Below are 23,853 nucleotides of genomic sequence, written 5' to 3'. Positions count from 1 at the left end.
CAACTGAGTTCATCGTCAGTAGTCTGGAGATACTTAACTCAGTTTCCTTAAAATAGTCTGTTGAGGGGATCCAGGGGATCTGCAGATCCCTTAAAATTATTTATAAGATTTAGTGTTTCTGTATGTATATGTGCATTTTCCACTGGGCAGCTGTATAGCTTTCATCTCTCACTGGGGCCAGTGACTCAAAAAAGGTAGAGAATCCTTGTTTTATTCTTTTCTGATGAAATTAGACTTTTTATACATTGCTGCTAAAGTAGTTGTTCTAAAATCTCCATTAGCAGTCCATGATGAATTCTCTTATGATGAGTCTCTGTTTCTTTTTTGCCCTGTCTGAATTCCAAAGCCTGTGGACTTGTTGTTATAGCACATGTGAGTGGAAGAGGAGAAGCAGGAGGACCTCATAAGATTTTCTAAAATTCCTGACCCCTTAGTTGAACATCTAGGAATTAGTGGAGCAGAAACTTATGTTCCTTAGGTAGAGGGAAACTTGTGAGCCTTGAAGGACAGTTTAGTATTATCCAGCAGTCCAAACATTTTAATTTTCCATTTTGATCCTAACATGTTTTTAGTCATGTATCACCATCATGTCACACAGTTCTACTTGTGCTTCAGGTTTTCTCAGTTCAGTAGCTCAGTCGTGTCCGACTCTTTGCGACCCCATGGACCGCAGCACGCCAGGCTTCCCTGTCCATCACCACTTCCCGGAGCTTGCTCAAACTCATGTCCATCTAGTTGGTGATGCCATCCAACCATCTCATCTTGTGTCATCCCCTTCTCCTCCTGCCCTCAATCTTTCCCTGCTTCAGGGTCTTTTCCAGTAAGTCAGTTCTTCGGATGAGGTGGCCAAAGTATTGGAGTTTCAGCTTCAACATCTGTCCTTCCAATGAATATATATTTGGGACTGATTTCCTTTAGGATTGACTGGTTGGATCTCCTTGCAGTCCAAGGGACTCTCAGGAGTCTTCTCCAACACCACAGTGTTGGAAAAGCATCAGTTCTTCTGTGCTCACATTTCTTTATGGTCCAACTCTCACATCTGCACATGACTACCGGAAAAACCATAGCTTTGACTAGGTGGGGGACCTTTGTCAGCAAAGTAATGTCTCTGCTTTGTAATATGCTGTCTAGGTTGGTCATAACTTTGCTTCCAAGGAGCAAGTCTTTTAATCTCATGGCTGCAGTCACCATCTGCAGTGATTTTGGAGCCCAGAAAATACAGGTTTTCTAGGCCTCTCATTTCCCCAGTTATCCCTGTGCTGTCGCACTTCAGTGTCTTTGTTCATGCTTTTCATCAGCCTCGAATTCCGCTTCCTGTCTGGTAAGGCAGAGAACACAGGGTGGTGAGGAGACTTGGGGTAGCTGGAGGAAGTAGCCACTTTGGACCCAGACATCTTGAACAAGATGTGCAGATTGTAAGTTTCCAGATAGTGAGGGTTGGAACAAGGCTGTATGAGTCAGCACCCACATCGAAGCCAGAGTCAAGGCTTCTGCACAAATAATAAGGGTGATGGCAGTCGTCAGGTCAAAGAGTAAAACACTGAGACCTGGAGCTCGGGAGCCATGCAGGGTTATGAGGTAGAAAGCCAGAGTTGGGCAGTCTTAGAAACCAAAAGAGCAGTGAAAGTAGAGTGGGAATGAGTTTCCCTGGACACTGGCAGCAGTGGTTGATAACTGATTGTATGGCCTCAGCTCAGCTGTTGAACATGCTTGCGTGTTTCCTGCTGGGGCAGGAGCCATGCCCAGTGAGAACAGCCTGGGCCTTACAGGTGGAAGCAGGTAATCAGGAGCGTTTAGCTCGGCTGGAACGTGTCGGCTCGAGGGAGACAATTGCTTCTGGCAGTAAAATCCTAAACAGCTTGGCTACCTTTAACATAGGATGCTTAAACTTTTTATTGAAAGAATTATTCACATTTATAATCCACATTTGCTAACGTGAAGCTCATAAGTATATGATTTCACTCTTCTCCTCTAAATTGTTTCAAACAAGTAAGTAACTTATGTTATTTTTTCTTTCTTTCTCCAGAATATGCCAGATCTCCACAACCTTCCAATAGTGGCTGGTTGGAAAAAATACCCCCTCTTTTTTGGTACTGCTGTATTTGCTTTTGAAGGCATAGGAGTGGTAAGGATTTAGTCTTTATTATTATTTTTTAAAATCTTAAGTCAACACAGAGACTTACTTACATTTAAAAATAAATGGTTTTCTTTCCTGTTTCTGGGGTTTTTTTTTGGTTGTTGTTGTTATTTCTATTTTTTATTCCTAGAAAATGATTTGCATTTTGGTATGATAATCTTGAACTATAGTTTAGCTCCTCTACTAACCAGGAGTTCATCCATGTTTTATCTTGGATAATTTTCTTAATAAGTAAAATGAGAGCGTTAGAATAGATTATTTTTAATATTTTGTTGTGAAAATTTTCAAACCTATATAGTGTGATGAACTCCTCTGTAAGCATCACCAAGCTTCAAAAACCATTAACTCATGGTTAATTTTATCTGATCTATATTCACTTTACTCTGTCAAGTCTGGGTTATATTTAGACAGATCCCAAACATCATATCTTATAGATTAGATTATTAGAAATGAATTGAAATTGTTATAAAGTTTACTATTACATAAGAAGAGTCAAACATAAATTCTTGTTAGATTTATGCATATCATATTTGTTTTGTGAAATGATGTTATCATGAAGCTAATACCAAGAGATACAAACATCGTGAGGATTCTGAGATCCTAAATATTTCCATTCAAGATGCTTCCAGTTCAGGGACACCTTTGTGGCCTAGTGGTTAAGACGCCGAACTTCCAGTTCAGGGGGTGCAGATTCGGTTCCTGGTTGGGGAGATAAGATGCCAAATGCCATGCGGTGTGGCCAAAAAATTAAAAAAGATGCTTCCCACTCATTGAAAGCTTGGAATGTATAGATTTGGGCAAAATAGGATATTGCTATTTGTGTGCGCAGTCAGTCGGTCATGTCCAACTCTGTGACCCCATGGACTGTAAGCTGCCGGGCTCCTCTGTCCATGGAAGTTTTCGGGCAAGAATACTGGACTGGGTTGCCATTTCCTACTTAAGGCAATCTTCTCAACCCAGAGATCAAACCTGCATCTCTTGTGTTTGGCAGGTGGATTCTTTGACACTGCCACCTGGGAAGCCCCCATACTACATTTGATCTTGGTCAAAAGACCATGTCTTTTTGTCTTTTCATACTGTTCATGGGGTTCCCAGGGCAAGAACACTGAAGTGGTTTGCCATCCCCTTCTCCCTGGACCACTGGGTCCTTCTCCAGTGGCCCAGACCCTGATGCTGGGAAAGGTTGAGGGCAGGAGGAGAGGGGAGCAACAGAGGACGAGATGGTTGGATGGCATCACTGACTCAATGGATGTGAGTTTGAGCAAACTCAGGGAGATAGTGAAGGACAGAGAAGCCTGGTATGCTACGTTCTGTGGGTTCGCAGAGTCAGACACGACTTAGCAACTAAACAGTGAAAGGCTGTAGCTTATGTTTCATAGACTGATGTTTGGTGTGAGAGCAGAACCACTGATAAACATCTGTTTGTATGAACCACAGACAAAATAGAACTGAGACAATTTTATGTGATTTTAGTTGGGTTTCTACTCTCTCTGAATTCTCCTTTACAGAATTCTTACTAATTCTTGGAAGCTCCATTTATCCCTGTTAGAGACATAATTGTGGATTTTCATTTCTGCTTTAACTAGTAAGCTGTAGTTAAGCTATTGGACATTTCCAGTTAAGTGTTGTTCCTCTGACATCTCAGATTCAACAACTCTGAAGTCTGACACATACTTTTTATTTTTTATATAAAATCAGTTTTACTTTCTCATTTCTCTATTTCTTTTAGTTTCCTTTTGGTTGCTCAAACTTGAAACACTGGAGTATTTCTTTTCACTGTGTCCCTGGTTTCCCCATTCCAGCCAGTAGTTAAGACGTATTGAGTTTTCTTTTTGTATTTCTCCAAATCAGCTCCATAAATGAGGTTATGTGTGAAACAGGGGGCGCTGCTTCGTGCAGATGGAGCCTTCGTAGTGTCCGTTTCCTTCCCTTCCTGCTTTCCTGGCTGCATGGGCGCCACCCCTGACTTGAGCTTCTCCTTTCAGTCTGGGTTTCCTCTGAGCACAGGACTCGTGCACTCTTCTGTTTTCTGTTAATCACTCACAGTTTTCATATGGACTGACCTAACTCACCTGAAGAGCGGAGATAACATCAGTTATTATCTCATGAGGTTATTGTGAGGACTATGTGAGATCCTACATGCAAAGCTTTTAGAAAAATACCTGGCACATTGTAAGCACTCAGTAAATACTTATTATAACTTAGTGTCTTTTACTGTGTGGTCAAATTTGTATGCCCAAAACCTCCAAAGATTTGCTTACAAATTAAACTTTTAAATTAGCCCTTTTTTTTTTTAAGGTTTTTTTTCCCCCATATTATTCATCTCATTGGGGCTTCCCTGGTGGCTCAGACGGTAAGGAATCCACCTGCAATGTGGGAGATCTGGGTTCGATTCCTGGGTTGGGAAGATCCCCTGGAGAAGGGAAAGGCTATCCACTCCAGTATTCTGGCCTGGAGTATTCAATGGACAGAGGAGTCCACGGGGTCGCAAAGAGTCAAACACGACTGAGTGACTTTTACAGTTCACACACTCATCTCATTAAATTGACAGACGACAGATACAGTTGGATAGAGAACCAGTTGTAGACGTGTGTACTTGGGTCAGTATGCGTGCATGTACCTACTAACTCTGTCTGCTGAGAGAGCAGAAAGCAGTGGTACCCAGGAGCACTGAGCCCGCTTAGTGCCCAGATCTTGAGTTCGAAATCTGATTTTCCAGCAAAGGAAACAAAGTTCTTTGGAGAAATGGCTGCTTACAGGACGGAAGCAAGGAAATTCAAGGTGTATCTGGAGCATATTGTGGTGCCAGAGAGTTTGTTTGTGTGTGTGTGTTAGCTGCACAGCTGTGTCTGACTCAAACCCCATGGACTGTAGCCTGCCAGATTCCTGTCCATGGAGTTTTCCAGGCAAGAATATTGGAGTGGGTTGCCATTTCCTTCTCCAGGGGACCTTTCTGACCCAGGGATTGAACTCTCATCTCTTACATGTCCTGCATTGGCAGGCAGGTTCTTTACCCACTAGTGCCAGCTGGGAAGCCCTGCCAGAAAGTATGGAAGTGCTCAAAAAACAAAAGAAAAGATGCACATCAAAAGGACAAAGGACCTCACCTGATAGAATTCATGATGAGCGAAGCTGGAATGATAGTAGTAACAAAATGCTGCTAAGTCGCTTCAGTCGTGTCCGACTCTGTGCGACCCCATAGACAGCAGCCCAACCAGGCTTCTCCGTCCCTGGGATTCTCCAGGCAAGAACACTGGAGTGGGTTGCCATTTCCTTCTCCAATGCATGAAAGTGAAAAGAGAAAGTGAAGTCGCTCAGTCATGTCCGACTCTTAGCGACCCCATGGACTGTAGCCCACCAGGCTCCTCCATCCATGGGATTTTCCAGGCAAGAGTACTGGAGTGGGGTGCCATTGCCTTCAGCAGTAGTAAACTATAAAACAAATATATATGAATCCCTATGAATGCAAATATGTGATTAAATAAATAAGCACATAGGGCAGATTTCCAAGTAGCTTATGTAGATACTATCCTCGAGGAGTTGTAACCTAATCCCCCCAGTCCCTGGAGTGTGGGCTGCCTGTAGTGATTTACTTCCAATGAATAGAGTATGAGGAGGAGGAAGGAAAGAACTTTATAAGCAGAACTTTACTGGCAAACACTGCCTTAACCAGGGGATCAAAATGAACTTCACCAGTGATAAATCATGTTGACAGCATGTGTGATAGGAAGGGCTTCGCACTTCCATGGTGTACTTTTATGAAACCTATAATCCCAATCTAGCCATGAGGAAGACATCAGACAATTAATAGAGGGGCAGTGTGCCAAATACATACCGTGCTCCTCAAAACTATCAAGGTAATCAACAGTAAGGAAGGATCAACAAACCGCCCCAGACCCGAGGAGACTGAGGACGCGTGATGGCAAAATGCAAGGCGCTGTCCTGGCCAGGACCCTGGGGCAGAAAAAGGACATTTGTGGGAAAACTGAGGAAATCCAAATACATTTTGGAGTTTAACTGTAATGTCCCAATATTGGTTCTTAGTTGTAACACATGTACTTCAGTTGTGTAAAATGTTAATAAAAGGAGAAATTGGTCAGGAGTATATGGGAGTCTTCTGTTTATCTCTGTATCTTTTCTGTGAATCTGAAATTATTCTGAAGTAGAAAGTTTATTTGTTAAAAAAAGCTGACAGTTTTATGTATTAAGAGCTGATTTCAAATCTTTTTATTTTAGGAATTTAAAAAATCTGTAGTCTGAAAAAATATGTAATATTTAGAAAAATACATCAACAATTACATGTTGTATATACTATAGAAAGATTAATTTGGGCACCTGTCAGGCAGATGCTATACTGTTTTCATTTACTTGCATTCTCTTCTTAGGTCCTTCCACTGGAAAATCAAATGAAAGAATCGAAACGCTTCCCCCAGGCATTGAGTATCGGCATGGGGATTGTCACAGCGCTGTATGTGTCATTAGCTACTTTAGGATATATGTGTTTCCACGATGATATCAAAGGCAGCATAACTTTAAATCTTCCCCAGGATGTGTGGTAGGTAGACAAGAGTTTATTAACCTAATTTGTATATTTTATAAATACAATTTACTAGTGTTTTATGATAAAGGTGTATTTTTAGTTTTATGATTTAAAGATTTAAAATCCTTACTGTGGTCTCTTTATTTGTGTAATCTAAATTTTTCATAATCTTCAGAGGAGATGATCTGATTTTACAGATGTTTGTGGCATATTTTTAAAAGATTAAAAATTACAGGTTGTTCCAAATTTGGATAACAGGTGAAACATGAACTCTTTTAATATGGACTCACTTTAATAAAAAATTTAATACTTATCCTTGCTGCCAAAAATCTAACATTCTGGGTTTCTGATAAAATCATCTAACCCGTCACTTGTGGCCCTCAAGGTTTTCATGGTCAGCTTTCATACCGTGTGTGCCTCAGTCCTTTCTGAGCACAGGACACGTTACACAGGTGACCCTCGAACAACAGGGGTTTGAACTGCATGGGTCCACTTACATGGATTTTTTTCAATTAACATGTTATAAAAATTTTTGAGATTCATGACAATTTGAAAAAACTCAGGAACTACATAGCTTAGAAATATAAAAAAGGTATGTCATGAATCTATAAAATATATGTAGCTGTACCTGTAACATACAAGATATGAGTTAATTGACTGTCAGTAAGGCTTCTAGTCAGTATGTAGCTAAGTGTGGGGGGAATCAGAAGTTATATGCAGGGTCAGACCCCAACCCCTGCATTGATCAAGGGTCAGCTGTAAATAGTGTGGTGCATCTTAATATTCTCTTTAATATTAGAACCATATTCTGCTAAATGAAGCAATATATAGAGTCTTTATCTTCTTCCAGAGATTGATCTTTGGAGATTTAATAAAGATACTGGTGGTGATTATGATGTAGACTTGCTTCCTTATTTATGAAATGGAAAGTAACGCCTTAGTTTTGATAAATGCAAAGAATAAATGTTGACCTAATATCATGCTGCTCCTTTAGCTGTTTGGATGGAAGTCTGTGAAACCTTAAATTTAAATATTTTGACTGGCTTCCTGATGAGAGTTTGATTGCTATTCAGTAGTCATTTGAATCCTGGGTCCTCATTGGAGTCCAGGATGTTGTTAGAACAAGTGTGTGTAGGGAACCATTTATGATAGGGGGAAAGTACCTAGAGTAGTTTCCAGGTTGCACAAGTCTCACATATGCAGTGTGTTTATCTTTTGTTTTTAAATTACAGTTTTACTTTAGCTGTGATATATTTAGGAAGGCATTCTGAGATGGAACCGTTTCAGTGTTATACATTTGCTTCAAGCTGGAGACATGACTACAAACAAGACGTGATTGTTTGGCATTTTTCATTAACCTGTTTTATAGTTGATAATATAATTTTTTTTCCTTCAAAAGTGCTCCTTTTTTTCTTTTTTGTAATAGTTTAGTATGGAGTGTAGAGAAATAGCTTAATATAAGAGGATCAAGGCTAAGAATTATGGTAGTTTAGTTTCTCTTTCAAAGATAGTACAGTGTCTAGAAAACAGAATGATAAATTTCTCCACTTGAAGTAATGTTTAGACTAAATCCTAAAAGCAAATTTATAAGTAAATTTGACAAGTACTATAAGATGTAGGCGGGGAAACAATCTCAGAATTCTCCCCTACCCTTATTCATGAACATATCTAAAGAAAGTCTTAAGGCGGAAGATACTGAGGTGGGAGTGCCTGTGTGTCAGGTTGAGACGCTCCTCTCCCCAGGGAGCTAGGAACCTGGCGAAGCAGCAGTGGACACGGAGGTGGAGGGCATGCTTTTGGTTTTCACAGCTAAACCTCAAGGGAGTGGTACTGTCCCTGCAGTAGCTCTAATGAATCCTTCCCTTTTTCTGCATCCGCTTCCCACCTTTGCCTTTTTCCCTAATTGCTATGGCTCCCCAGTTAGAAAGGAACTCATTATAAGCCTTAATTAAAAACAGACTATCAAATAAAACAACTCTCCACTTTCAGGTTGTGACTATTTTTTTAGTCGACATGATCATAGTTTCTATTCAGGAAAGCCTGGTTAGACACCTGCTTTTTATTTAGAAGAGGGGAGTCTAGTATCCTTGGAAACAAAAATCTGTACAAAACAGGAAAGCAAGTCAAGGTACTCCCCTTTAGAGAACTGATGTTGAGTAACACCTTCTTGTGGAGACATGCCTTTTCTGGCTTACAGTCTATTTCTTTATGGTCTGCAACTGTGCATGCATGCTCAGTTGCTTCAGTCATGTCTGACTCTTAGCAACCCCATGGGCTGTAGCCCACCAGGCTTCTCTGTCTGTGGAAAGAATACTGGAGTGTCTTGTCATACCCTTCTCTAGGGGATCTTTCCAACCTAGTGATCAAACCCAAACCACCTGCCCCGCCCCCCCGTCTCTTACCTCTCCTGCATCGAGAAGTGAGTTCTCTGCCACTAGGACAGTTGAAACACTAGCCATGGTTGAGGGATACTGGAGAGAAGGCGGTTGTCTTTTATAATGATAATCTTCCAAAATAATAAGTTTGGACTAGGATAATCATAGGGTTATCTCAGAGATTCCTATCTTGAATTGCTATGTATGAGTCCCTTCTTCCCTCCCCTTCCTGTGCTTCAGGCAATAGGCTGAGCAGTTTAGGGAATGTGTAATGCACTCTTTATTGGCTGGGTACTGATCTTGGAGAGGCAGCAGTGAGCAGTGATGTGAAGCGAGATCTTAGTTCCCTGCCTAGAAATTGAACCTGGGTAGCCTGGATGAAGCACCCTACTCCAGTACTCTTGCCTGGAGGATCCCACGGACGGAGGAGCCTGGTAGACTGCAGTCCATGGGGTCGCTAAGAGTCGGACACGACTGAGCGACTTCACTTTCACTTTTCACTTTCATGCATTGGAGAAGGAAGTGGCAACCCACTCCAGTGTTCTTGCCTGGAGAATCCCAGGGACAGGAAAGCCTGGTGGGCTGCCATCTATGGTGTCGCACAGAGTCGGACACGACTGAAGCGACTTAGCAGCAGCAGCAGCAGCCTGGATGAAACTAACCACTAGATCAGCAAGGGTTAGAGGCTAGAAGCTCTTGCCCCCATTGAAGTGCATTTCTCATGGAGGCAAAAACTGTGAAAAGAGATACAAAGTTTATTATTAGACACATAACACAATCACAAGTGCGAGGGCCCAATGGAGAAACTTTGTGTAGCTGAGATAGATGTGAGGCAGAGATGCACACCTGGAGGGAAGGGGTGGGGTGTCCCCCTTAGCAACAGGGAGCACTGCAAAGAGGCAGTTAAGGCATTCATATAGGGCAGTTCTTCTGGGTCTTTGTTTACTTTGGGCCAATTATCTGGTTTCTTTTTCCACGCCTGACTTACCCCAGGACCCTTCCCCATAGGCATGTGCAACACCATGGACTGTAGCCTGCCAATCCTGGGCTGGAATCCATTTTCCAGTGGATGCCAGGCAGCCTTGGCATTACATACTAAGGGGGGGTGCCCTCTCCTTTGACCCTGAGGAGCTTTTGTGCACATGTTCAGTGTCTCCCTTGCCCCAAGGATGGGAAATATATGACCTCTTGATCCTTTACGCAAACAGGGTTTAGCCCCTCTCTGTTTCTGCCGTGACTGTTACCTTAAGGTGTCCACAGAAGACATAGCCTGGCTATTTTCCCTGTTTCTGTTGTTATTTCTATTTCAAAGTGCAAAGAGGAGGCTGGTTGTAAATACATAATCTGGAGTCCCCCCTATCTCCTGTCCCAGGAAATGCAAACAGGAGGCTAGCTGTAGAGTGTCCAGCCTGAAGCCCATGTTTTTTTTTTGGTCCCAAGAAATGTAAGCAGGAGCCCACCTAATTCCTGCCTCAGATATGAAAGCCAATGACTGTCACAGGAGCTTAGGGAACCCAGCTACCAGCCATGAGAAGCTGTAAAGGGCTTTTGATGCCACGTTGACTTAAAGTCTCAAAGTTCATGTGGGGTATTCCTACAAGAAAAGGTTGAATTAGAGAGCAGCCCCAGAATAAAGCAAGTATGGATTAGAGAGACTCCACGTCATTAATTACTTATTACCTTCAATCTTAGTGAAGCATCATCTTTTAAAACTAGTTATGAGTCATATTGTTTAATGTAGTGCATTTAGCTTTTGAAGTAAAGGGTATATTTTAAAGATTATAATAAAATAAATTGGGCTTCCCCGAGGGCTCAGGGGTTAAAGGACCTCCTGCAACGCAGAAGACACAGGAGACACGGGTTCGAACCTTGGGTCGGGAAGATCCTTTGGAGGAGGAAATGGCAACCGACTCAAGTGTTCTTGGAGCCTGGCAGGCTACAGTCCATGGAGCCCCACAGAGTCAGACATGACTGAACGACTAAACAATCAAGTCAATTCACAGTTCTGAGCTAGAAATCAGCACCTTGAGGCAGAAACCCTGCATCTCTGGGTTTGTAATGCATCTCCATAAAATAGCACATTACTCAGCACTTAGTAAATGTTCATTAAATAGTATTCTAGGTATAAAAGCATTTCCCTTGTAACTGCTAGTCTTAATTGAATGATGTTTCGGCAGTGTTTTTCTAGGATTTCCACTTGAGTAACCCAAATAGCAGACATTCTTCTCCTAAGAGATATCAAGGGTATATTAAGTTTTCAGATAAACAGACCTTGAGAAGCAGTAAAGTGACTTCTTCCGTCTCACACATGGAATCCTTTTGAAGCACACATTGGATTGGAAAATTCAAACAGGAGAGAAGCATGTAAGAACAGGGAAGACGTGGGGTAGATATTTTAATCTATTTAGATAAGTGAACTGGGACTTCACATTCCCCACAAAACAGAAAAACATCTTAAGTCTGAGTTCCTGTTTGTAGCATACACGAACTAGGAGGTTGAATATTCTGGGAAATATAGCTGACAAATAGTGGCAGATAATCAAGCTGTCTTAATTGATCCTACCAGGAAATCTGGGAGTTGACCTCTGAGGAATTTGTTACCTAAGATGAAAATGTTTAGGCAAGAATGGAATCACCAAGAGGCACAGTAAATAAAGATGTAGAGAAATATAAGGAAACAGGATAAAGAAGATTTGTATATTCTGAACTATTTCTTCCATTCTCGCCCTCAGAAATTCTTAATGATACTCTTCCAATATTAAAGTTGCCTAAATCTAGGAATCCTGGCTGAAATGACCTCTGCCTTTCCTTTCCTCTGTCTGTCTGCTTTTTTCATCACAGTAAATAGTATTAAATTTCTGAAACTATTAGTATATATGGCCAAGATTAGTACATATGGACAATTACCACAGATACATGCTTAAAACCAAAATGAGAACAAAGGTTGATAAACATGTAGGAAAGTTGAGTATAGAAAAACAGAGTGCTTGAAATTATAGATACGAAACATAGAAATTAGGGGGTTCTTAAAAATAAAAACAGAATAGTTGATTTTAAAAGACTGTAATGCTTCTCTTTAACACTGATTTCTGTATTACTCTCTGATGGATCCTTAACAAATATACCAGCTTCTAAAAAGATACTGACCATTTTATTTCCCATTTTTACTCTGGGTAATAGCCAATGATAGTAATTACATATAATTAATATTACTGAGTGGTGTTAATAATAACCAGATTCTTAACCTATATAATTTGTTTTATACCAATAGAAAAGTTATTCTACCTATATGTGTAATGATATATTTTTAGATATATTGTTAATTATATTTTTAAAACATGTAAGTTAAAAGATAATTAGAAAAAAGGACTGTACTAATAAACTGATAAGAATATTCAATTCTCCAAAATTATGTATCAAAGCATATGAAGCAGGAGTCTTTTGGTTATTTTGTACATTTCAGTAGCTTGACCATTTATGTTTAAACTTTAAAACATCAAGGTGAGAAATATAACTTGAGGTCTTTTTAATAGTAAGTTTGTACTGTTCGTAGCCTTAAGGCCTTCCTTCTTTCCTTAATTTTGCTGTTTGTAGTGTTTTCAAATCTTTCCACTCAGCTTTCTTCTTCCTCATTCACTACTAGGATGGATACATTATAGAAGGAGACTTAATCGAATTCCTTCTTGTTTGGCAGCTGTTTAGGAAAACTGTTTGTAATCTTGACATATTCGTGATATCATGCAGTGTTTGTCTTTTTCTACCTGGCTTATTCACTTAGCATAGTGCCCACTGGGTTCATGCATGTTGTCTTGTTTTTGCCCATGCACGTTGTCTTAATATGAATCTAACTTTCTTTTTATTTTGGTTATATCCATTTTATTTCTTTTATTTTTATTATGACTTAGATAAACAGAGAATAGACTGGTGTTTGCCAGGGGCTGGTAGATGGGGGAAAAGAGAAGAGTTTGGTAAAACAATACAAGCTTTTGGTTAAAAGATGAATAAGGTCTGAGTATCTAATGTATAATGTGGTGACTATGGTTGATATTGGAGAAGGCAATGGCACCCCAGTCCAGTACTCTTGCCTGGAAAATCCCATGGATGGAGGTTCATCCCTGGTAGGCTGCAGTCCATGGGATCGCTAAGAGTCGGGCCTGACTGAGCAACTTCACTTTCACTTTTCACTTTCATGCATTGGAGAAGGAAATGGCAACCCACTCCAGTGTTCTTGCCTGGAGAATCCCAGGGACAGGAAAGCCTGGTGGGCTGCCATCTATGGGGTCGCACAGAGTCGGACACGACTGAAGCAACTTAGCAGTGAACCACTGAAGCAGCAGTGGTTGATATTACTGTATTGTATGATTGAAATGTGCTGAGAGTAGAATCGGTGTTCCCACCAAAACATAAAAAAATAGGCAAATACATGAGGTGATGGATGTGTTTGTTAATTAATTCTGTTTGTGGGAATTCTTTCACAATATGTATTAAATCATCATGTTGTAGATTTTAAATGTCTTATAATTTCATTGGTTAGTTAAATGTCGGTAAAGCTGGAAATAAAAGAATGACTAAATTTTGAAAATTTTTAACAGGTTATATCAATCAGTGAAAATTCTGTATTCCTTCGGCATCTTTGTGACATATTCAATTCAGTTCTATGTTCCAGCAGAGATAATTATCCCTGTGATCACATCCAGATTTCATGCTAAATGGAAGCAAATCTATGAATTTGCAATAAGGTCCTTCTTGGTTACTATTACTTGTAAGTATCACTGCATCCTTATATCATAATGATTTTTATTGTTGAATTTCTTCTAATGAAGCTACTTAAAGTGTATTTTTTATATTTTTGAAATAATTTTGTTCACCTAACTAGATACATTTTGGTTTAAAATTCTGTTATTCTACTAATATAGAAGAAAATCATAAATCAGATCCTATCACATGTAAAACAAATAACTGAATTATTATTTTCAAAATAATATCACTCATGATTGAAATATATATTTAAATCAGATGTAAAGCGACTCTATATGGTTGATAACATTTTGCTTTGGCTTTCTAGTTTTCCTGAGGTTTTTTATATCTGCTAACTTTTGTGTATTTAACAGTTCAGCTCTCCATGACTCCCTATACAAATGGGTTTTGTTCTGTTTTGGTCTTTAACAGTTTTAGTGGCTTATTTTACTTACTATTTGAAGGAGTGTGTATAATCTCTTATTATAGTTTCATATTATAAAATGCCCCACAAGGTAGAATTAATCATGGAGACTCGTGGAGAGGGGCCTTTAGATTGGTGTAGCACTCTCAGTGACGTGACGGTTCAAAACTCAGGCCTCCCACTTCCTTGCTGGGTCTTTAGTTAAGTTACAAACCATCTTTGAGCCCTTCTTTCCTCAACTATGAAATGAAGATGAGACATTTAAAAATATGAACACAGTGGTTAGAAGTTGCCGTTAATACTATCTTTATTGTCACCACTTTTATTATAATTGCAAAGAGAAAGATGATTGCCACACCGACCTATCTGATGGGATTGCCTAGGATGATACCAAGGACGAGATGACTGGTGACTGGGGGATAAGCAGCTTTGGAAATTCTCGAGAAGATTTGAGTAACTGTCTTGGCCCATTCGAGGTTAGAGAATGGTAGAACTAGAAATTCTGGGTAACTCCGTAAATTGCATTGAGCACCTTGGGGTGCGGCTTATGCCTAGATTTAAAGAATTGGGTGTATTATATTTTGTTCAAGGAAACAGCAAAGCTGGGCAAAGTAGATAAAATAGATAAGACATACTTTTTGAAGCAGTTATTTAAATGAAATATGTCAACTAATAAGGGAAATCACATTGAGAAATGAAGTCAGTAAACCCATACTCCATTGTCTAATGAAACACCCAGGTGGAAAAATTATTTTAAAATGTTTTAGAATATTCTTTACACATTACTTTTATTGACATTTTGACAGCTGTACTAAATAAAAAGATGTATTTCAGGCAAAGTCCTTTTATCAGGAGATGTAAGGCAGTTCTCTTCTGAATGCATGTCTCCTTTTAAGGTTAGCTACTGAATTTTAATAATTTTACCCACTTCTGCACATTGGCTGCTGTTATGTTGAGCTCCCTGTCTGCTGTGGTCCAGACCAGATTGCACCTCTGCCTCCAGGAGTTTATTCCCACAAGCCAGGGCTTTTCCTCAAGGGCTGAGTACATAGCACCAAGAGTTGCAGCCTGTTCTTTGTTGCTGCTTTCTTTTAGTTAAAAATAGAGAAGCCTGTTTAACCATATGTGAGGGCTATATTTACAGCATGCTTTGGACACAGAGAACACAGACCATGTCATATGCCCTTCTACTTCATTGAGACACATGGTTGGACACTGACCTTCATTTAAATCTTTGGCAGGTCCTTCCAAGTTAAAGTCAACCGATGTTCATGACAGACCTGTTTTGTATCCGTTATCCAAAGCACTTGAGAATGTCCTGGGGAGGACTCTTTACTGACGGGTGTGTGGAGAGCTGGCGGGACCTTCTCCTGTCTGTAGAGCAGGCTGTGCAGCACCAGCAGGGGGAGTGGAGATCCAGCTGGGTTTGCGCCTTTCAGGTCCCACAGTCCTTTCCAGGTGCTCGGTCCACGTCTGCAGGGCAGATCTGCAAACTATGGGGCTCATCAGCTTGGGTTATATGTTATGTCTAGGTCTCCATTTAGTATTGAATCGCCCTTTCACAGCATCGTCTTCATGGAATCAAAAGCTTGAAAGGATGGGTCAGGCTCTTCCTGCGTGTTCCCTGTAGACCCTTACCTGCTAGGTAGGCATTACACAGGTAAGAGAGAAGAGTGACTAGCAACTGGCCAGAGGCCACCGTGGACTGCAATAAATGCCTTTTATTTTAAAGGCAAACCTGTAGAAAAAACTGCAAAATTTTGATTTCAAACCAGTATTTTGATCCCCTATTTGAATTGAACCTACAGAATATGTTAAATACTACTTATTTCTGTTATTGTCCAATTCATTGATCCTTTTACTGTTTTTAATTTGAAAAGCCCTTGGATTTGAGAGTATGCTTTCTTCTTTTAGTAAACTATGACTACATAAAGCATAAATCTTTGGTAGTTTGTAGAATACTAAGAAGACGTACCAGAACCATTTAAGCTCGTTGTCACAATAGCTGAAAATAAGTACCATGCTGTGCCCTAGTATTCTGTCTTAGAGTCAGTAGGTGTATGGAGAGGATCATTCACTGTTTGTGCGATTTAAATTTGTGTGCTGCAACTAGAGAAAGCCTGCGTGCAGCACTGAAGACCCAGTGCAACCAAAACTAAAAATAAATAAGTTTTAAAACAGATTTATGAGCTAGAGTGTTGTTGATGCTATAGTAGCAAGCGTTTGTTTTTTCTCTGATATGTCTGCTTTTACCATTAAGATGCAAGAAAATGGACCTTTTTTGCCATTGCTTTTTTTTCCATGTCAGAGACAACTTTGTACCTTAAGGATACATTCTTTTCCTCTATAATACAATTTTTGGAAATACTGAATAAGATTAATTAGTACTTACTAGATATATTCATAATAACTATCTGTAAATGACAAAGGGCAGCATATTTATAGTAATCCTGTAGTGAATATTTGTAATTTGTGATGACTAAATTATCCTTATCCAAGTTATCCTTTGACTTACTATTTTGTGATTTTTGAGTTCTTCTATGTCAGATTTGCCTAAAGTATATATATTTCACTTTCTTCTCTACTAACATTATCAAATAACATTTCAAGCCATTTTTACTAGCAAATATATATTGGTTATATAACATTTAAAGAATGACTTTGTCTAATTGATAAATTTCATGATTTAAAAGCATTTGGTAAATGAAATTTTAGTCTGAATAAATAAATTCTAAAATACTATAGTGTTTCTCCAGATGCTTTTCCAAAATATTTTACTCATAACAACTTGGCCTATTGGAAAACATTAATAACAAAAAATAGACTCCAAAATGAAAGGCTCTTTAGATGACAAGGTGGTAGTTGTGTTGGTCTGGTTGTCCTTTTAAATACTACCATCTACTATAAGTATTTTTTCACAAAATGGATAAAAGCCAATGGGTTTTGAAATGTTCTGTTGTGATTGAGAGTCATGCTTTATACTTCCTTTGAGAGAAATGTTAAAATGGTATAGCACACATCCATTAAACAAGGATTCACTTTAAAGTATTTCTAGTTTAGAGTTCCAACTTCACATTATTTTACTTAGGAAGATTTATTGTCCTTTGGTCTTGTAGAAGTGCAGCTATGTTTATGATTTCAAAATAACTTTTTTAGGATTTTAGCTTTCATAATAATGTATATAAAAAGTGTGTGGTTCTAAGAAATGTGGTGGTTCCAAATTAATGCCACATCCTCCTGGAAAAATATCGAGGGCCACAAAGAAAATATGGGGAGGGAGAAACCATAAACTAACAGTTAAGAAGTAAAGAAACCAGTAGACCAGAATCCCGAAACTTAATTACAAAGAGCATGAGTTAAATTACACACACACACACACACACACCCCACAGAAAGTTCAGTAAGAGACAAACGTGCAGGAAAAAGAAAAGCAAAGGAAAGTAACCTTAGAAATAGAAGGATGACAAAGCATAGTGAGAAAACTGATAGCTTTTGAAGACAAGGAGAGGAACACCAACACATACGTGATCGGAGTCCTCACAGCTGAACTGTGGTTGCACAGTCATCTCTGGTGGGCGGTGTTGATCAAGTGGTCACAGCTTGCGTGCCAGCGAACTTAGCTACTATTTCTGGTGGCAACTCCAACCCTTCACAAATCATTCAATGATTTAGGGACAATTCAGAGAAAGAATATGTCTCGATTTTTGCAAACCTTCTGTTGATACCTTTTGGTAAGATAAGATAAAAAAAGTGCTGGATCAGAACTTGCAGAAAACTTGTCAATAGCTTGGCATAAAATCCTGCTGACAATAATGGTGCATAATTTTTTTTATCTTTTCATTTTTAAACAGCTTAGAAAAGCTGTCCAAGAAAGTAGAATTACCATAAACCCTTTACTCTGTTTCCTCTAACGTTAGCAGCTTACAATACCACGATACAACTGTTAAAGCCAGGAAATTAACATCGATAAAATGCTGCTAACTCATCTGTAGACGTCATTTTCTTTCACCGGTTTTCCCTTTTTCTGATCCAGGAACCAGTTCAAGGTCCCACTTGAATTTAGTTGTCAAGTCTACTAGTCTCCCCCAGTCTTGACAGTTATCTTTTTTTGTCTTCATTTAACCCTGACATCTTTGAAGTGTCAGTAATTCTGTAGAATTTCCTTCAGTGTAGACTTGTGTGATGCTTTCTTATGATTAGGTTGAAGTTAAGCATCTGTAACAAGAATTCCACAGGTGATGCTTTGCACTTCTCAGTACATCATATTATGGTTTATGACTGCTGATGTTAACTTTGATCACTTGGTTAAGGTGGTATCTGTCAGGTGTCTCCACAGTAAAGGTACTCTTTTTTTCCCCTTATAATTAATGAGTTTTTAATAGGGGTATTTCCTGTTGTTATACAGTTAGTGTTTAAAAAAAAAAAAGTGTTAAGTGTTAGTCGCTCAGTTGTGTCCAACTCTTTGCAACTCCATGGACTGTAGCCTGCCAGGCTCCTCCATCCATTGGATTTTCCAGGCAAGAATACTGCAGTGAGTTGCCATTTCCTTCTCCAGGGGATTTTCTGACCCAGCTATCCAACCCAGGTCTCCTGCATTGCAGGCAAATTCTTTGTTGTCTGAGCCTTTTGCCCATTAATTTTAGGATCCTTCATTGACTTTTCCTGCAACAGTTATTATTGTAGTGCTTACTTAATAATGATTTTCTGTTTCCATGGTTTCTTCTATTTTGGTTAATTGGAATTCTAATGTAAGAAATAGTTATCTCTTCTCTTTGATTTAACCATTTGTTTATACCATACCAGCCCAGATTTTGTGTTTTATAGAATGAGCTTAATGGCAGAATATGCATTCTTTACCCAAAACCTCATAGCAAAAATTAAAAGTTGTTTATGTAAGAAGCCCCATTGATAAGTCAAAGTCTGAGAAACATCACTCAGTGTTTTGGTTTCTTTCTTTATTTTCATTTTTAGCTCAGAATAAAACGTGACAGATGCTTCCGCAAGCAATAGTCTCATAGTGCCTACTTGCATCAGTTAATTTTAATGTGTTGAAAGTATCTGCAGTTAGTGTTTATGTAGGTATTAGATATTTACATAAGGAAAATTTGTATTTTCAATTTTCTAGGTGCCGGCGCAATCCTCATTCCTCGTTTAGACATTGTGATCGCGTTCGTCGGAGCTGTGAGCAGCAGCACGCTGGCCCTGATCCTGCCGCCCCTGGTTGAAATTCTCACGTTCTCTAAGGAGCACTACAGTATATGGATGGTCCTGAAGAACGTGTCCATCGTGTTCACTGGGGTTGTTGGTTTCTTATTAGGGACATATGTAACTGTTGAAGAAATTATTTATCCTACTCCCAGAGCTATCACTAGCACTCCACACGGCCCCTCTTTAAATTTGAATTCAACATGCTTTACATCGGGTTTGAAATAGTAGGAGCAGAGATATGAGTCTCCGGTTTCAAAATGATTTAAGAACCACTGGGACACGTTGGCAGTACTGATAAGCTACAACATATTTCTTGGTTTTAAGTATTAGCAGCAATTTCAAAAATTTTAGTTTTGAAAATTGAAAAGATTAAAATGTTAAATAATTAAAGAAATACTCTATTACTTGTCTTTCAGTCAGAGATGATTCAACCAGGATTCTGTCTTTTACCTCCATGCTATTCTTTTGTCACCTGGTTGAGGAGAGAACAGGGTTTCAGCATTAAAAGAATTAAAGAAGAAGGTATAGGTAGCTGAAATCTGACCACCCTAATGAATTTCAAAGTATCCTTCATGTTAGTATAGAAATATCTCAGTTGTGTTTTTATTAGAGAGCCAGATACTTACGTTTACCCTTTGGAAGTTTAGAAAACCCTCATTAGCCATGATGTAAGCATCAGAAAATCCCCCAATCAAGAGGGCCTGTGCAAGAGTCTGACTTAGTGTTTCAACCAGATTTGAAAGAGACTTTAAAAGTTGTGGAATACAAATCCCCCCCCCCCTTTTTTTTTTCACCTGTGGAAATAGATACCCAGGATGGTTAAAGTTAACTTGATTGAGACCACTCAGCTTGAGATCAAGAGAACATGATCTTTGGATTCCTGGTCCAGGATTTTTTTTTTTTCCCAGGATTTTTTATCTTTCATGTCACATCCTAGAAAAAGAATAAATTATGTTCAGTTCAACTTTAGTGTTAAGTCGGTTTAATATGATGTTTGCCAAGTGCATGTGACCTGAGAAGACAGTCAGGGAGCTCTGAAAAGCCTGCAGCGCAGCCGTGGGGCAGAAGCAGTGCTTTAATGAACCAGTAGAAACACCTTGCTGGTTCAGCTTCTGGCAGGTGGACGGTGCCCGGCTGTCCTTACTGTTTCTTCCTTTCTAGGTTTGTGGGTGGAGAAGGCAGTGGCACCCCACTCCAGTACCCTTGCCTGGAGAATCCCAGGGACGGGGAGCCTGGTGGGCTGCTGTCCATGGGGTCGCTAAGAGTCCGACACGACTGAGTTACTTCACTTTCACTTTTCACTTTCATTCATTGGAGAAGGCAATGGCACCCCACTCCAGTACCCTTGCCTGGAGAATCCCAGGGACGGGGAGCCTGGCAGGCTGCCGTCTGTGGGGTCGCACAGAGTCGGACACGACTGAAGCGACTCAGCAGCAGCGGGTTTGTAGGTGCCATCTTTCCTAGTGACAAAAGAGTAGGTACCTGGCATGATACAGGGCCTGTGCCCTCTTTCTGGCCTTGTGGCCTTCCTCATCAGAGCCTTCTGTTGCTCCGCATGGGCAAATAAGAGAAAGATTCAAGCCAAGGGAAAACTGAGACAATAATAAACTGTTAAATACCGAGAGCTCCAGGCTTCTTCCAGAGAAATGCATTCTATTCTATTCCTCCATATTTTTCAAGCCCAGTTATTAACCAAAACAAAGAATCTCAGTAGACATGAAAGATGAAAATGGTTAAATTTAAAATTGAGAATCTTAATTTTTTTTTTAAATCATAATTTAAAACTCATTGAATTTTTTAGTCAGGTTGGTGAAAGATATCACCAAGATCACTGCAGTGTATATAGTCTCTATTTTTGTATGTAAATGTCCATTCAAGTATTTTTTTCTTACATCATAGAGTTGAGCATAATCCTAAAGGTATATCAGAAACTTTGTTTTGGTACAAATTCATCAGCATTAAACTTTTAAAAAAACATTTGTGTCAAGAATCACCAATAATTATTTATGACACTTTTATGTCAAATCTGTTGTGATGAACCTTTAGTCATGTTGGGAAAATGTGGAACAAATTTTAGGACAAGTAATTGCCATTGAAGCTAATGTTATATAATCTTGACTATAAGAGTAAATTAGTTATTTTTTTTAAGATATGTAACTTGGTATAAAGTGACTTGAAAACTATTATTTAATACAAAGCACTATTAGAGTTTTTGTCAGCTGTCTCTCATAATATTTCTAGTCTGTGTGAAATTTTATTTTTATAGTTTTGCCTTTGTTTATTTTCTTTATGAAATTTATCAACTTTAGTGAAATATCAAATGGTTAATCATAGCAATATATAAATTTTAATTTATATATTGTGAACAAATGTTGAGTATATTTTCAGAGTCAAGTTGAAATGCAGAAAGGAAGAGGTGGAGAATAGTTTTAGTTCCTAACAAGAAACATTATGTAGATGCAAATGCACTCTATGTAAGGATTTTGATGATTTATTTTATTTTCAAAAAAATCAAGCAATATTTTTCCTTTGAAAATTGTTTTTAATGAGTCATAACATTTTCTGAATGTTACTAGAGAAGATACTTTGATCAAACCAGCTATTGATTTTATTTGGGGACCTGAAAAAATGAGAGTGATTGCACCTGTCCAGTTTTTTATCCAGTATCTTTGGTCCATTGCATTCTGGCTAAAATGACTTCAGCATTTCATCTGCCACCACAGTAAAACACCTTTGGAAAGCCAACCAGGTGTCTTATGAACTTTACTACTGGAATGGGGAAGGTAAAGGAAAACATTATTCACCCCTGAAAACCTCAGAGATAAGCCAGTCACCTCTGTTCCTTTCCAGCCAAAAGGGTTTCTCCAGTTTCAGACTCTGCTTATCAAAACACTGGCTCTCAGACCTTTCTATTTTATCAAAGGATCTGCTTTTCCCTGAATGGCATGGTTTCTCCACAAGTGAAGAAATAAGACCTAGTTTTTCTTAAAGACCAGTTTGTATAGTCTTACCAAATGAAAAACATACTATGTTAGCAAATGCCACATTATGTTTTAATCCTGCCCTCTGGATTCTCCTCTGTTGAAATGATTTCTGCCTCTTGTCTGTATGATGCACTTAACATTTTTGTAAGTGTTTTATGCAATATGCATAAAATGATGCATGTTGTAAATGTCCTGACGGCCTAATTTCATTCAGTATTTTTGTAGTAGTTGTAGAAAAGCTAACTGTAAAGTGCTATACAGATATTAATTGGGATATTAATTGAAGTTCTATATCAGTGACATGTCCAGCTGTGGGCATGCTTTACTCTAGCTTACCTGTGACATCTCCTCTGGGGCTGACATGCCAGAGAGGTCAGAACAGCAGCTGAGAAGTGCATTTGTTTACTGATAATATGTATCCCCTCATTTCTTCATGTGCAAGGGAGAAGATACATAACAGAGCTAATAGAAGTAATAAATAAAATTATTTAACTGATACCAGTGGCTCAGTGAATATTTTCTGTTGAGAAAATAACTTGGTAAAAACAAAGGCAATGCTATAAAATGAGTTTTTCTAAATGAGTATTTTTATCTTTTTGCCTGAGTTAGCTCCCCTTCATAAAACAATTTGAGAGACTTTGATCTAAAAGGTATAACAACATACTTCCTAACATTAAACGGATGACTGAAATAACTAACAATTTGGCAGTATGGTTAACCATAGTCTTATTCATGCCACGGGTGCTCACTAGGCTAAACACCATTCTCAAAGTTGTTGGTTCTGACCTAGGAGATAAGAAAACATGCTTTAGAAATGTTATTTATTGCCCTATGATAAAATGAAATGACAAATCACTCTCATTCTTAAAATTATATGTCAAGGTTACCTAGCCCTGATGTATCCACATATATACATTCCAGTACTCTGTGTTATATACTAATATAATTTCCCATTTAAATTGGATCCAGACAGATGTGTGTTGAAAGATCACCCTGAAAATGATTCCTTTAGAGTTTTCTTGATAACAAATAGGAAAACACACGCTTGTACCATGAATAAATTAAGCTGTGGAGTTTTGTTTCTTGAAATGATGTTGTTTGTTTGAGTGAAAACTATATATCAGTGCACTTGAGTCAATTATATTTCTTTTAACTTATTTTTCTTTATAATATGAAAAAAAAGTCTTTAAAAGTACTGTAACTTCTGAATTTTCAATAAAATATTATTTTGCTTGCAAATGCCTTTTTAAATAAATTTGTCTTTTAGAAGGTTAAGTGACACAAATGTCATAAGCTGCAAAGGGCACTGGTATATTCTACTGTAACATTTTAACCAGTCTTGAGGTTGGTTCCTTGGCATGTGACCTTCTACATTGGAAGCTGCTGTTATGCACCACCGAGATATAAGAACGGAAGTTGACTGAAAATGAAAGGTCATACTCAAAACA

General features: G+C 38.8%; 1 protein-coding gene across 2 annotated transcripts in view; it reads left to right on the top strand.

Moving 5' to 3' along the window:
• Positions 1 to 23,644, top strand: part of SLC36A4 (solute carrier family 36 member 4) — a 41,676-nt gene extending 18,032 nt beyond the window's left edge. For both annotated transcript variants that reach the window (XM_055581630.1, XM_055581631.1), the window contains 4 exons: positions 2,027 to 2,125; positions 6,523 to 6,692; positions 13,645 to 13,814; positions 19,339 to 23,644. In XM_055581630.1, coding sequence (XP_055437605.1) covers positions 2,027 to 2,125; positions 6,523 to 6,692; positions 13,645 to 13,814; positions 19,339 to 19,646 — 747 coding nt within the window. In that variant the 3' untranslated portion in view covers positions 19,647 to 23,644. The remainder of the gene's footprint in view (positions 1 to 2,026; positions 2,126 to 6,522; positions 6,693 to 13,644; positions 13,815 to 19,338) is intronic.
• The last annotated feature ends 209 nt before the right edge of the window (positions 23,645 to 23,853 follow it).

This window comes from Bubalus kerabau, chromosome 5, assembly GCF_029407905.1.
Source record: "Bubalus kerabau isolate K-KA32 ecotype Philippines breed swamp buffalo chromosome 5, PCC_UOA_SB_1v2, whole genome shotgun sequence".
Taxonomy (NCBI): domain Eukaryota; kingdom Metazoa; phylum Chordata; class Mammalia; order Artiodactyla; family Bovidae; genus Bubalus; species Bubalus kerabau.
Note: the sequence above shows the minus strand (reverse complement) of the source record. Positions and strands in the feature narration are given on the sequence as shown.